Below are 16,251 nucleotides of genomic sequence, written 5' to 3' on the forward strand. Positions count from 1 at the left end.
CCAGGAGCATAGGCTCTGGGAATTAAACTCCCTGTACAAGCAGGTAACGATTGAACTCCCAGAGTATTGCAGCGCTCCAGTAATTGAACATTTTCTGCTAAGTACTTCTAAGGGACCCAGACTGGCCACTATCAGAGACATGGTGCTAGGTTTGAAGGAGCATTGGTCTGACAGAGGATGGTATTTCTTGCATTCTTGAGTCTCTTCTCATGCATGTTTGGCTTCCATTCTTTTCTCTCTTTGTCCTTCTCCCCTCTCCTCCTGATCCCCATTATCCTTCCCATCTTCATTTCATTATGTCCCCGTCCTCGTCCCAATTCTCTCCTCTTTCCCTGTGTTCCTCTGTCTATCTGAAAGTTAAACTGAACTTTTATGTACTGCCACATTCCTTATGATCCTCCTAGGATGTTTTTCTTTTTGTTCCATCCACTACCAAAGTAAAATATGAGGAAACACACATCCTCTCTGGCAGTCCCAATGTTGTGGAATTCAGATACAAAGGTTTTAGAAAATTGTGCAAAACTTGGTTGCTTAGTGGTGCTGAGAATGTTAGAATTGATCTTTGACTATCAATTATGTTTTATTAAATTAGGATGAGAATATTTTATTGTAATGTTTTATTTTTCCTATGCTAGTATGCTGATTTAAATCATTGAAAAATATAAATAATTATAATTGTACACAGTTTTTTGTGTTGTATACCACCTAGAGCTCCTTTTGGAAATGGACGACAAATCTGATCAAATACATAAATAAGTAAAGTTTGTCTTCCTCTTCCTTCCTCCTTTCCTCTTGTCCCTTTGTCCTTGCCTCCAACTTATAAAAAGCAATTGTAAGCGCTGCAGTTTCACATGACAAATAGAGGCCTTGCCTATACACTGCTTCTCCTCATGTGCCTCCCTCCCTGTCTTCCTAAGTGCTACTAGTAATGCAGGCAGGCGACAGCAACCTTCTGTTATAAGCACTGTCAAAACCCATTTTTATTATTTGAATCCCTAGAGCCCAGTGAACCTACAAATACTCCTGGAGCCCTGGAATTTGGGACCCAGATAGCATAGGCAGTGTTATCATGCCTCTTCCACTAGTTTCCACATTCAGGCTATTGATTAAGGAGCACCATGAAATGGTTCCATCCTAGGGAAGGAAAGATAGGAAACATGGTGATAAGGAAGTGATCTAATTTAGCATAAAGCCAAAGCAAGGCCTAGACATTTAACATTTAAAACAGGATGCCAATATTCTGCTATAATTAATTCTGACACTTTTATTTTTACTACTACAAAAAAACATGATTGGAAGGATAAATACAGCAAAAGTCAAAAGACAAGCACCTAGTTCATTTCCCCTTTTCTTCTTTTCTTTTTAGTAATTTCAACATAAACAAGCAAGACAACTCTCACTTCTGTAAATAAAATATCTCAAGAAAATATAACATTTATGTATTTATTTATTTATTAAAGGCTTTTATATACCGAATTTCTTGATACAAATCAAATCAGCTCGGTTTACATCGAACAAGTAGAAACTATAACCAACCAAACAGTAGAGACGATTTGAAGGAGTATAAAGTTACATTATAACAAGGATGTGTAAACTTGGAGTAGGAAATAAGAAGGGGGACGAAGATTATAATATACATTGGAGTATGCGAGGGAGGCAAGGAGCAGTCCTCATGATAATTTGTAAACATGTAATAACTACACAGAAACATCTTTTCTGATTACAGGCTGAGGGCTGTCACTACAAGGAGACATAAAATAGAGGGGGGGGGGGGGGGGAATAACCCCAGGTGGTTGTAAATGAAAGCTCAGGGTGCCAGATCCCAGTATAGAGTCAAATTGTGCTGGAAACCCAAGGAAGCAGGAGGAAACTACCAAGACAAAATACAAAAAAAAAAAGATCATTCACAGAATCTCTCTCTCCCTAGCTCTGCTGTATCAGATGAAACTCTTCAATTACTCAAGTTAGTGGTAGGATTGTAGTATTTCCACAAATATTGCTTGTATGTTATGGTTTTGCCATCTAAGCCAGATGTTTTCATCTGGGATCATCAGACAAGTTGAGTCCTGGATAAATAACTGCATCAACCTTGACATATTTATTTTCATATTTTGTATGAAAAAATTCCTTTAAAAAAGAGAAGATTCTGACCCAATAAATTATTTTCTGCTTCAAAATGTTTTCTACACCACTGGAAGCTAACTGATCCCTCTGTTGACATTTGGGTTCAGTTAGCTATGCCAAGCTTATCACCTACTAGAGTAGGCTTGAGACTTATAACTAAAAGAAAAATTTGGGCATCCCTAACAACTATGTAAAATGACTATTGCTGGTGTTACTGAATTATCCTGCTCTTATTGATCATAGATGAGCATGTTATTCAAATCTGCCCTCTTCTCTCCAGTTATTTTTCTATTCCCTATGCTCGGTCATTGTTATATCACCTTATTGACTCTGCTGCTACAGTCTCCACTGTGTAATCTAACTTTCTGTTGTTCTTATTGGCACATATGTTATGCATAATAGAAACTTGTTAAATAATTAAAGTATATAAAATGAGAGTTACACAGTATTATTCATGAATTCACCTCATGATGTGCAGTGCTAGGCAAACAGCATTGAAACAAGCATCTGAAAAAGAAGTCAGTACACCTGATCTGCACAAGTCACTGCTTAAGAGATAGGTGCCAAGGATGCTGCTCCAGAGTTCATGTGAACCCAGACAAAGCTTTGCAAGCAATGTAAGACATTAAGAAAATCAGTATTTAATTCCAAATAGCACTCAAAGAAAGGGAAGAGAGATGCATAGCAGGGTTTCTTGCCCTAAGAACTGTGTGAAAAAAAAAATCTGACAAGTATTTAAGTTTAGACATAGAAGGGTGTTGAATTAGCACAAGTTTTAAACTCGGGAGCATTAGCACCTATCGTCAAGGCTTCACCCATAGCTACTGGTTCATTTTGCACATCTTTCATATACATTCAGAATTCAGTTATTTTCAAAAATATTTTAAAAAAAATCAATCTACAGTAGAAGCACATCCTATATTTACTTACCTCTTGCTTGGATCTGAAAAGGCTGGGCATTCCAGCTGCAACTCTTAAGGAGTTTCCTCACTGTCACAGGTTACTTGCCCAGTCCGCTGATAGTCTTTCGGAAAAGACTGCTCAGAGCCAGCTTCTCGCAGTAAAAAACAACTTTATTCTATGTACCAGTGATCACTTTACACTTGCAACATTCACTTCTTTCCTTGAGACATCAGAATTTCTCTAGTTAAGGTATTTGGGTAAACTACTGCAGGCCAGCCTAAGTCCCTAAGACTACCTAGACTTGCCTTTCTCAATCAGGGTTCCCTGGAACCCAGGGGTTTCTTGAGAGGTCACTAGGGGTTCACTGAGAGATCACGATTGAAAATAAAACAAACAAACATCTCTTTTTGAACTTAGCAGGACAACCTGCCATTCACAGGAAATCAACGAACATTTTGCTGCAGTTTTCAATTTCTTACATGTGTGAGCAAGCTTTTTCTTGTTTAACAAGCATCAAGAGTAAGAACAGAAATTGTCTCATTTCAGTTGAAGATGAAGTTCATGTGCGCTTATCTCAGGTTCGACCCAGAATTAAGTATTTGTGCAGCAAAGAACAAGCATTGGTTTCACATTTAAAAAAAGTAAATTTCATTCTTTACATTTCAAAATAACACTTTTTATGCATAAATAGGCTTATAAAAGACATCATGAGTTTTTATTTATGGAAGAGGAAGTAAACAAAAAGAGTAGGCTAATAAGTGTTGCGCACCCCGTTCGCATCTGGCCCGCACACAGGCCTGCTCACCTCTCTGGTCCGACGGCAGGTCCCGGGTCAGCCTCCCTAGCGGCAGCTGCGAGCTCTTCCAGGCCTTGGAGTCCCGCGGCAGCAGTCGCTGGGCCTTCCACTGCGCATCAGGCCTCACGCCCGAATTCGACACCTTCCATGGCGTTGGCCTCGCTCCTATGCGCACGCAGACCGTCCGGACTCTTGTAGGGCCAGGGGCAGTTCCTAGCTCCATGGCACGCCCTGATTGAAGGAACTACTTAAGAAAGTTCCTGCCTGCACTTCCTTGCCTTGTAATTGGGTTGGCATTACTGCTAGATTGTCACTGCGTATTAAGCTTGTTCCAGTCTTGTACCAGGATCCTTCTGTTCCAGCCTTGTTCCTGTATCCTTCTGTTCCAGTGTCCTCCTGTTCCTGTGTTCGTCTGTCGTCTCCCTAGGTAATATCTCCGGACTGTCTCACTGGAACTGACCTCGGCTTGATTCTTCACCCTCCTGCCTGCTGCCTGTCTTCTGACCTCCAGCCTCGAACTCGATCACGCTCCCCTCCTGTCTGTGAGCACGCCTGTCTACCATCTCTCCAGGAGACCCTGCAAGGCCCGCCTAAGTCCAAGTGGCCCGGGTCCCTACGGGCTACACCCGGGGGGACAGCGGTCTTCCAGTGGTGAAACTCATTTCGCCTCTGTCTCCTCCAGTGCTCCACCCCCTGGGGGCAGGTGCTTCCTGGTCCCTACCAGGGAGCCGTTCTCCACTGCTCCAGGACAAGGGTCCACCCCTGAGCGCAACAATAAGTTGCCAAAGTAAACAGATCCATAAAAAATATCATTCCCTGCTCAAAAGAACATTGACAATTATCATTGGATTATTATATCTAAAACTTTTACTGATCACACTAACGTACCATGTGAGGTGGATATAATAACTTTTATGCAGGGGTTCCCTGAGACCTGAAAATTATTTCACGGGTTCCTCCATGGTAAAAAGGTCGAGAGAGACTGACCTAGAGCCTACTCTACCATAATAGCTTTTTTGCAGATTCCACCTCCTTAACAAATAGCCAGGGAATTTCTGCTCTTGAGGCTAGGCCCCACCTAGCTCTTCAGGAAGTCAGTGTTTTTTGCCTTAAAACCCATTGATTTCCTGCAGCAGCTTCTATAATTAGCCCTTAGCTGTGCTTCCCAATCACAAGCACAGCTCCCAGCAGCAGCTACCTTTACCCTGATTGGTTCCTTGCTGAAGCTCTCCCCACTACCTTTCCCTTCAGCCCTGTGCCTCTTGTTCCTTCTGGCTTTACCATCCCCTGGGCAATCATGGTTTACTTTTCTTCCAGGCTGTTTCAGCATGTGTGAACCCCTGGTTCATCACACATAGGTTTAGTGACCAAATACAGTAACAAACAAGAACTCCATCTTTTTTTCCCTTAAACATTCTGAGTTTTCTCCTTTTAATTCATTATTTCCAAGACAATTTGAGACGTGATCTATGAAAGCTCCAACTAAGCTTCAATAGTAAAAAATGCAGAGTTATGAATTTTGGATTAAAAAATCCAAGGGAGCGGTACAGGTTGAGGAAGCGATGACTATGACTCGCTCCCCCGTGCCGGTTTCCTTGCACCTGCATCATGCTGATGGATCATTACCTTCCCTGACTTTACATGTCCATGATACCAGCAGCCTTTCCCCTGCTAGCAGGGCTGCAGGAATCCCGTTTGCTGTTATTTACTGTACAGAGGATTCCAGGCAGGGATGAATTAATGCAGGGGTTGCAGCCTGGAGCCTGAGATTCCTCAGTTTGGGCTTCAATTAAAGTTAATTTGGCCCTGGTTGCACTGCCATTGATCTTATGCTGCTCTCTCACTGATTCCCAGTCCTTTCTCTCACTTTCCTCTCATCTATCTTTTGTCCTTTCCCCACTCCCAACAGAAGGAGAGCACTGCTCCTTCATACAGTGTCAATCTTCTTTGCTGCACAGGTACAGTTTCATTGTATGACCCACTTGAGTCTCTGTGGTCTCATGGGACCAACCAGCACCGCCTTTTTCAAACCACAAGACTAGCTAGAGGAACACCACATGATAGAGACTGACACAGGTAGGAAAGTCTGGGGATCCAGCAGAGAGACTGAGGACCAGGTACCAAAGAAGAAGACTGGAGATTCCAGATTCCAGGGCAGAGACTGTGAAAGAGGACCTGGGGAGTAGGGGGGGGGGGGGGTGTTTGTAAACAAATTCCTGTCAGAAACTCTAGAGGGACCCCATAAAACTCAGACACCCTGGGCCCCTATCAAAGTTAATCCACTCCCAATCCCAGAGAAAAGAATATTCAGGACTTGGCAAAATGCACTCACAAGGCAGAGTGATGAGCATGGAGGATGGTGGTCCCAATCACACGGCACTAGTAATTCTGAATATTTTGGAATGGCAGGAAATATTTCCTCAGTTTTTTTTTTTTGTTTTTTTTTTGCACTTTTAATATTTATTTATTTATTGCTTTTGTTACTCAGTAATTTGCAGTTGCTGATTCCAATGCAAAAAATCGGACACTTCAATTTATTCCCATGAAACACTTTGCATTTCAGCCCAGCACCTAGCACAGTCTGCCCTGAACTCAGCAGACCTGAGGTGATTGATCCCAAAGAGAATGCAAAAAAATGTGTGGTAGTGATGGATAAGGCTCACTTCAGCATTGCAATGCAAATTAATTGATGTTTCAGCCGGGGGGGGGGGGGGGGGGGGGCACAAACATTTGACCCTTTTTTGTGGCACTGTTTAGACCGTATGCAGCTGCCTGCAGAATCTTTTATTGTATTGATTCGGAAGTAATCTGTTTTTCTGTAGCTTCCCATCTTTCTTTTCTCTCTCCATTCCCCGCTCGCTCTCTCTCGCTCTCTCTCTCTCTCGCTCTCTCTCTCTCTCTGTCTTCTCTCCCCCTCCTCCCAACACTCTATAGCCTGGAGTTAATACGACGGGTGGACCACGCTAAGGTTATTCCTTGCGGTCGTGCTCTCCCTCTCTTCCTGCATCCATCATGCAGAACGTTAGACAGGCTGCCTCGGAGGCTTTTTGTCGCCTTGGTGAGTCCTTCCTTCATATGCTATAGCAGGAAGCACAAAAAAAAAAAAGGGTAACTGTTCATTCATATCTCCTTAGCTCGGTTTGCTGCGGCCTTCATAATAGGAAGAACAGAGATCAGGTTTCTTGCAATGTTGTGTAATTATTTTCTTGTTTCAACGCAGGAGGAGTTATGTTTAGGAGACGTCTGGCTAAGCTGTTTGTGCAGGATAATGAGCTATGTATTTCTGTGGTTTTTACATTGATCTCGACGATAAAAGTTAAATGCAGAGTAATAGCCAGCAGAGCAGATTAGCACACTAATCAAGGGGCTGATAATATCGGTTTGTGGATTTATTGTAGGTGCATCCAAAAAAAGCCAGCAAAGTATTCTGTGACGTGCCCATAGGTTAAACCTCATTGATAATCATAAAGCAGCATTGAGCCTGATGTTGATTCTTATTGCATCAGATCAGGGCTGGTGCATGTGTATTTGGCGCTATGGTGGCAGTACCCAGCACAGTGCTCCCTCCTGCCGGCAGTGGTGGCACCAAACAACGCTCCATCCTTTGATAGTATTGACTTTGGCATAGTGCCTCTCCGAGCCACACACTAACTGGATTTTGCTCCCCCAAAATTTTGGCACTCTAGGCAACCACCTAATCTATCCAGTGGAAGGCTGGCCCTGCATCAGATCATACATAATAAGTGTAGCCCTCTTTTCAGTTGGTGCCTGCATACAGGGGTATATGGGGTGTTCTGGGGCCACAAACTCCCTCGTTCTCTTTATCCCTGAGTCCATAGACCCCATTTGCCAGAGTCCTTTCCAGAGAGGGGGGGTCCTTTCCAGTAGGCGGGAGTTTGGTGGGGGGTGTGTGTAAGATAATCCTCCAAAACCCAAGGCAAACAAAGGGAGAAAACAATTTGTCCACCTCTTTCTATCACAGACGTGAAGTCCTTGCTTTAGTGTCACTTCTAATTATCAAATAAATGCTGAACAAGCTTATGGAGTGTTCCAACAAAAATGTATTGCAACCAAAATATCTTCAAACTGATCAGGAAAAAAAAATCTCCAATTGATCTCAAAATTCCAAATGTACTTCTTATCTCAATCCTGCTCTTCTGAGTGGGTGCCCTTCAGATGGCAGGCACTAGGAGAATGACCCAGTGACAGAAGGTAGGTGCCAAGTGAGGATTACTGGAATCTCCTGTGTCTTTCTCTGGGTTAGAAAGTCCCCCAAATACCGCAAACATTAAAGTCCTTACTCCTTCTCACTGACAGGAATGGAAAAAAAATCTTCCTGACAAAATAGGAACAAAATTGTCTCTAAAATTCCTCTCTTCTCTGCTGGTAAGATGCTGCTGTTCCTCCTTGTGGTACAGACAGGGAACCACAGCTCTTTTACCTGACCTCCTCCAGAAAGGGGGAAATCCTCCCAGAAGCAGAAACATTGGCTCACACAAAAACAGACTTGTAAAAAAAACAAAAAACAATCTTTATCGAAAACTCTTCTCCCACTCCTGAATCAACCCCTGCCAGGACTCTGCCTCTTATCTCCCTGATATCAGGCTGAGAGGCCTAAAGTTGAGAGCACCCCTAAAACTCTCCTCCTTCCTCAAAATTACCGCACCTCTTCTCCTTCCTTGCCTGTTTTATGAAGTCTGGAAGACCTATCCTACGAGTTTCAGTGGAGATGCCCTTAGGGACCATCTGCCAACTCCTACCTCCAACCTAACTCTTTAAGGTCTAAACTATGAACAAAACTAGATAGTGTGGACCCAGAGGGTCCCTACATAAGGAATGAGGTTTTGTTTGCACCCACACAAAATGGGAGAGACCACTTAGCACAATGAAGCCTGTCTTATTCAACTTGCATGACCATGGGTCATCCCATCTCCAGTTCTCATGTTTCCCTGTCATGCCATATATTCCATAAGATGATGCTTATATGTGCCTGCAGAAATACATTTGAAACCACTATACCAAGGGGGTTCTTTCTAACATAATAAGAAAGCAAATGACAGCAGATGAAGATCAAAATGACCTGTCCAGTCTGACTTGACCACATTGAATAGATGCACCTACAAACATCCATATTCTACCCTACATCATCTACACTTTCCCCGTGTTTTCTGTTTGACCTCACAGTCTCCCATGCCACCACTCCCCACCACTGCTCCCTACGTCTGTCCCATTCATGCCCAAAATCCATGATAATGGTGGTCTCTACTGTCTCTGCTAGCAGGCCACCCCAGGTCCTGCCATTCCCAGCCCTGTTTCCCATAAAAACACACCTAAACCAACAGGCGGTAATTTTGTCCAGGTAACTCCAAAAGCTTCCCAGACAAAGCCTTTAAATATCAATCTCTGAATATCAAACGTTTTGCTGAAATCCAGATAAATCATATCATATTGTTTTGTAGAAAGCATGAGATAAAAATACTGGAGATTACAGTAAACTGTTAAAATTGCATGTGACAGGGCTTTGCCAGTCACTTCCAAGTTATTTTTCAAGCAATGGTCAATATACCGTAACATTTGACTGGCCACAGGATGGCTCCGTGACCGGCCACACCTACCCTAAGATGCCGCCAACCTTTTCTGATGCCATGTATTCTCTTAACGGCTCGGATGTCACTGCTGTTTGTGCCCATAGGTGCAGGCGTGCATGCACTCCCCCCTTCTTGAAGGCTCCATAGCAGGAATTGAGCCATGGCACCAACGGATGAAATCATCAGCGCTCCACTATTAATACTTCCAGCTGTTCATGCTACTGATGCCTCAGCAACAGATCCTCCTGCCTTGCAATGCATATTGCTTCTCCTCTATGCCTGTTTTGCCTTGCCTAACTCTTTGTCTTTGCTTGCCTCCCCTTGCCGTGTCCTGGTCCCTTTGTGTTCTGCCTTGGTCTTGTCTGTCTGTCTCTGCCTGATTCCTAGTTCTGACTTCAGCCTTGGACGTCAACTATGCTTCTGGATCTCTGCCTGCCCTGACCTTTGCCTAGACCTTGACAATGCTTGATTGCCACCTGCTCTGATCTTAGCCTGGACCTTGACACTGCCTGATTGCCACTTGCCCTGACCTCAGCCTGGATCTTGACATCACCTGCTCGCTGCCTGCCCTGACTGCTGCCCACTATATGACTTCTTCAGACCGCTTCTTATGGGACACACACCTAAGCCCTGCCAGCCCCTGGAACCCAAGGACTCGCCCTGTGGGGAACAGGGCTGGTATAGGTGAAACCCTAGTACCTGTCCCAATAAAAACAAATCCATTTGCTGTCAGCATGGGCCTAGTAAGTTCACCTGCTAGGTTGTGCCAACCATGCCACAGCTCAAGGGCTCACATCTGTGACAGTTTACTGAGGCCATGAGCTCGGTGGACTCATCCCTGGCTCAGGCTATCTCAGGCTTGGCACTCCAGGTCCAGCAGCAGCAAGATCAGCTTTATTAAATGATTGGCATACTACAAGGCCTTGTGGCCAGAATGAAGGCCATGCATTATTATATATATATAAACCACACACCCACACCTGCTCCAATGCCTCCTCCCATGGCATGGGCATGGCCCCAGGAACCCATGCCACATTTACCACCACCACCTTGGTATGCAGGAGATCCAAAGGTCTGCAGAGGCTTTATCAATCAGTGCAAAATGCACTTTTGAGCTGCAGGTCACCAGCTTCCCCTCAAATCGGATCAAAGTTAAGTTTATTCTATCTCTTCTGGCAGACCCTGCCCTGGCCTGGGCTTCACCCATATGGGAACGAAATTACCTCCTGGTCGGGAATTTGAACAATTTCCTGAAGTAGTTGTGGCAAGTATTTGATGAGCCTGATCAATCCTCCTCTGCTGCCACCGAGTTGTTTCGTATTAGGCAGGGCAACTGCACTGTGGGAGATTACGCCATCCAATTCAGACCTTGGCCTCAGAACTCCATTGGGATGAGAACAGTTTCACCACCATCTTCTGGCAGGGCCTGGTGGACTGCATCAAGGATAAGTTACCTGGATGAGACCTGCCACTAGGCCTAGAGGATCTTAATGCACTGGCCGTCCGAATAGACCTCCGCTTTCAGGAGAAAGCTCAGGAGAGAGAAGCCTCCCGACGACATTTCTGACTGACACCCAAGTTCCAGTGTCCCCTGATTCCTGCCATGGACTCCGCATCTGCCTCCTCTGCAGAGGAACCTATGCAACTTGGCAGGGCATGGCTCACCGAAGAGGAGAAGCTGAAACGCCAGTGGCTCAGTCTTTGTTTCTACTGTGTTGCTCAGCAGCACTTCGATGGCTGGTGCCCCGAGAAGGTGTGAAAATTCCGTGCCTAGGGTTTGTTGAAGAGGCAACCCTAGGTCGATCGTCTTCCTCACTCCAGTTTCTTGTACCTGTTTGCCTCAGCTCCCATGATTCTGAGGTATATATAAAACTGGTGCTAGAGACAATTTCATTGATGTAGCATTCGTATGCCAGTATAACCTTCCCATGATGACTCTAGATAAACCAGTTACTATCTCTTCAGTCTACGGGAAGTCTCTTCTTGGCTGACTGTCCATAGTTACCCTACCACCATCACTGGGGAAAACATAAGTCCTATGGAAAAACAAGAATTCACAGTGCAATAAAACCCCTGTTTTGCAGCATACCTCATTTGCAGACTCTCTGAAACATTTATTCACCCTAGTTTCATAAGAATAATGGGGAAAATACCAGCATGTATGAATACATTAAAAAAATGCTTACTACAGTCAGAAAAAAAGAAGTCAATGCTTTAGCAATCTGCAGGGTATGAAGAACTGTTGGCATACAAGAGCAGCATCTGTCCAAATGGAAAAAAATCACCTTTTTTTATCAACAGATTCTTTATTGTATTTTTATTGCAATGATTTAATTGTAACTTACCTAGAAATTAGGTTGAATAGGCATGTTAAATAAATAAAAATGAAATGTATTCTTCATCATTCACTCATATCTATCTTCCATGAAGGAACAGCATTCACAAGATACTAGCTACACACCTTTCACTTTACACATACCAAACAATCCTCAATTCCTGCTTTGTTATCATGGTCTCACAACTCTTTCACAAAGGCTATCAAGGGAATTGGAGCCTCATCTGTCATATACACTCATGCTGTTTCAGTGGTTCCATCAATGCATATCCAGCAGTCATGCCATACTATTAGACGTTCTGTCTTCATACACTGCATTCCTGAAAATACCCTGCAATTTTCTATTTTGGTTCTCTTTTACTATTTTAAGCTTGTGTGTTTGGATGTTGTGTTGTTAATAATGATGCAGTTGTCTGGCTTTTATAGTTGTAACTCACTTTGGATTTAATTCGTAAAATGGGATATCAAGTCCACTAAATAAATAAATATACCACATCTGTAGTACGCCTATTAAGCCAGGATGCCCTGCACACCTTCTGCTATCACTGCAGTGAATAGGGATGCATTGCATTATTTATGGAGGTAACCAGACCATGTGCAAAATAGACACATCTGGAACAGGGCTAGCATGTCCACTAGATGAACTATGCAGTCGCCTAGGGTACCAACCAGTTGTGGGTGGCAAAGAGTGGAGCCCATCCTGCTCACAGCTGAGAGGAGTACAGACTCTGTGGGCTGTGAGCAGAGCCCATCCTGTCACGGTTGAAAGAAGAGACTTGGCGGGCCGGTAGCGGCACCCATTCCACTTGCAGCCAAGAGAAGCAGACTCAGCAGACTGTGAGCAGAGCCCATCCCATTCGCGGCCGAAAGAAAACTCGGCAACCACTCATGGCGCCCATCCTACTCACAGCTGAGAGAAGAGACTTGGAGGGCCACAAGTGGCATCCATCCTGCTCTCAGCCAAGATAAGCAGACTCGGTGGGCCGCAAGCAGCACCTCTGTTTGTGTGTGTGTATGAGGTAGAGAGAGGGAACCTGTGTGAGATGGTGAGAGTGCATGTGTGTGAGTAAGAAAGGAACCTGTGTAAGAGTGTGTGTGCCAGAGAGAGAGGGAATCTGTGTGAAGGGGGAGGGTGTGCAAGAGACAGATAGTATCTGTATGAGGGGGTGTATGAGAGAGAGACAGAGGGAAAGGGTGTGTGTGTGTGAGAAAGAGTGAGAGGGAGCCTTTATGAGGGAATGTGTGAATGTGAGAGAGAGAAAGGAAGCTTGTATGAGGGTATGTGTGTGAGTGAGAGGGATTGTATGTGTGCGAGAGAGCGATGATATTAGTGAGAGGGAGGGATCCTGTGTAAGGGTACGTGTGTGAATGAGACAAGGAACTTACTTTTTTCCCCAACTCTTTCCTGAGACATTTCTTTCTGATTGCATTTCAGTGTGAAACTGGGTAGGGCAAAAGGAAGGAAGGTGGCCCGGGCTGGCTCCCATGATTTTCCATGGGAGAAAAATAAAATCAAAATTCAATTTTTTTTCTCCCATAGGAAAGAATGGGAGCAAGGTGGACAACATGGTGTCTGCTAGTACTTACTCCTGCTTTGAGCATGAAAAAAATCTATTTGGAGTGGGGAGTCCTAGAGAGACAAATAAAAGCCAGATGACTGGGTAAGAGAATCATTCTTTGGGAGTGGGGCCAGATAATGGACTCAGGCTCCTTCTCCTGCTCACGGGTGGGGGCACTTCGGAATACCATTGCAAGTGTTTCAAAACAGCACCAAGAGCAGCCCAATATCCCCTTATGTGACAGCAGATATTTGGGAAATTGTGCCCCAAATCTGGAATGACTGAAGGCCTTGTAAGTTCCACTAACAGCTTGAATTCTTTAGCTGATACTGAGTATCTTCACAGACTATAGGACCCACAGTTCACAAGGCCAATGTGGGTCACTGCGCTTGGAGCTGAGCCCAAAAGAGAAACACTGCGTGCGTGACAGCTGGCATCACGAGGACCCTTTTCTAAAGGAAGTGTTGCAGCATAGAAATTAGAACCAGGGGTTGCGGGGGGGAATTAGTGCAAAGGGAGTTTGGACTCATGCTACTTTTATCTTCCAGTTTGAATTTTCTGATTATTGCTACGGGGGATGAGAAGTTGCTTAAATAATATGTGAGATAGCACATGAAATGCGTGAAGTGTGGGTAACACTATTCTTTGAATTGTGCTTTACAAATTAAAAATAAAACTGATTTGAATTAAAAAGGAGGAGAAATGGGCATAAAAATGTTGCACATGTGGTGAAATTATATAATAACATCTCCCAATACTGCATTGTTTTACTTTTATAACTTTTGGGTTTTCCATTTATTTTGTCTGTAGGTTTGAAGCCTAAGCACATGGGCTATGAAGAGGTAAGAAGACATCTTATATAAATATGTTAAAATAATTACGTAAAACCACCAGAATATATGAGCAGGTATTTGCTTTGGGCACATAGCTCCTGAGTTATTGAGTTATTGTCTGCTGGTGAAAAAGGTCAATTGTGGATCCAAAAACTTGTGCCTGGACTGGATCCTTTAGTGAATTATGTGACTCTTCAGGGTTGCTGTTTATTTGTATGCCTTAATTGTTCTTTTGATTTTGGTGTTTTATTTAATTCCTGATTGAAAACACAGATCCCGATATTGAAAAAAAGCGAGCCCCCTACATTTAGACACTGAAGTTAGGTGCCTATTTTCAGCCAAACTTACAGGGTCATTCTTTATTCTGCGGTGTGCCTGCATCGCGTACGGTATTATTCCAATTAGGGGAAGTGGAGGAGTGTGGGCAGGGTTTTTAGCTCCTGCAGCACTGCGGACGATAATATTTTTCACATTATCGCCGGCAGCACCGCAGGAAATAGCTAAACATTTTCCCGTGGCGGTATGGGGGTGATAGTGTGCAGCATGGCCGTATACCGTGGAGGGCGAAACCCCCTCACCCCTTCTTTTTTCACGCTTCCATCATTCTGCTGTAAATATAGCTATAAATATATAAATATTCATCATTCTGCTATAAATATAGCAGAATGATGAATCTAGGGGCTAGACGATTAGGTTTTCAGCTAAAAATAGGCCCCTAACCTAAGAACCTAACAGGCCTGCTATTCAGTTGCCCAGATTTAGGCTCTTATGTTAGATGCCTCATGTTGAAAATCAGTGTTAAACTCCTTTTTTTCCCCTGCCCTAACTCCATCCCTATAGTCATCCACTTTTTAAGCTCCTAAATTTAGTGAAATTAGAAGCCTAAATTTAGGGAACCAGTCATAGCAAATTTTCAAAAGGGTAAATTTAGGACCCTAAACCTCCAAAGTTAAGGTCCTAAACCCTTGGACATTTGGCTTCTTTGTGTTTGGTTTCTTCATATGTGGAATTGAAAAGGATTCACAGGTCAACCAGGTCAATGTTGGCATTTGTGTGGGCAGCTAACCCTAACCCTAACCCTACATAAAGTTTGAATTTTAACAAAAGGTCCCGAATAGCCTGTAAAACCTTTTACAAATTAGGTCCTGCTTGCACTCTTCCTCTTTTAAATATTATATTATTAAAATGGACTTGCATGGATTTTTAAAAACTAAAGTCCACTTAAAATCACAGACTTTATTGCAAAAAAAAAAAAAAAATTAACTACAGCTCTATAAGCTGTAGTTACTTGTTATGGAAAATCATGACGTTGCAATATTTTCCATGCAGAATTTTGCTATGGCAAAATTGCTGATTAGCTGATGTGCATGATTCTTCAGCTCATTAGCTATTTTGCACAATTTTTATGAACAGCTTTGCAAAAGCAAATTGCACATGGAAAAATGGCAAATAGCATGCAAAAAAAATGATTACATGCACTATTTGCCAATTTTCTCATGTAATCGTGTTTGTGAAGCCAGTTCACACAGTAGTACATCAGCCTCCTAGTCTGTTTGTTGCAGTAATGGTCCTGGGCCAGGGGCTCATGCATCAGAATTCTTTCTGGAACCCTGTAATCGTGGACACTGAATCTGGCCACTAGTTGTCACTCTTGAGAAATGAACACAATTCCCATCCCCCCTTCTCACCAAGGTGAATGTGAATGCTGCCTCTGCAGTATTCCTAGCCCCAGTTGACCTGGGCAGTGAAAGATCCGACCTCGGCATCAAACCAGGGATCTTCCGCACTGAGCCTCCATAGTAATATAGTAAGTGATGGCTGAAAAAGACTGAAATGGTTCATCCAGTCTGCTCACTTTGGTTTAGCTCTTATTTTTTTTAACTTTTGATAAACTATATTTTTTACATATTAGCTCTTTTAGCGGCATTTATGTATTCAAGTATAGACAAAATTCAAACAATAATAATATTTATATAAGACTATGAGAATTGCCATTTTGGGTCAGACCGAAGATCCATTAAGCCTAGTATCCTGTTTCCAACACTGAGCTATCCAGATCATAAGTACCTGGCAAAATCCTAATCGGTAAATAGATTCCATGCTGCTACCATGC

At 43.4% G+C, this 16,251-nt stretch overlaps 1 protein-coding gene across 1 annotated transcript in view; it reads left to right on the forward strand.

The window, feature by feature from the left end:
• The first annotated feature begins 6,790 nt into the window (after window positions 1–6,790).
• CDK15 (cyclin dependent kinase 15) overlaps window positions 6,791–16,251 on the forward strand; it is a 226,406-nt gene continuing 216,945 nt past the window's right edge. The window contains exons 1-2 of the mRNA XM_029606275.1: window positions 6,791–6,881; window positions 14,116–14,147. Of these exons, the coding sequence (XP_029462135.1) occupies window positions 6,836–6,881; window positions 14,116–14,147 (78 nt within the window). The 5' untranslated portion in view covers window positions 6,791–6,835. The remainder of the gene's footprint in view (window positions 6,882–14,115; window positions 14,148–16,251) is intronic.

This window comes from Rhinatrema bivittatum, chromosome 6 (assembly GCF_901001135.1).
Source record: "Rhinatrema bivittatum chromosome 6, aRhiBiv1.1, whole genome shotgun sequence".
Taxonomy (NCBI): Eukaryota; Metazoa; Chordata; class Amphibia; order Gymnophiona; family Rhinatrematidae; genus Rhinatrema; species Rhinatrema bivittatum.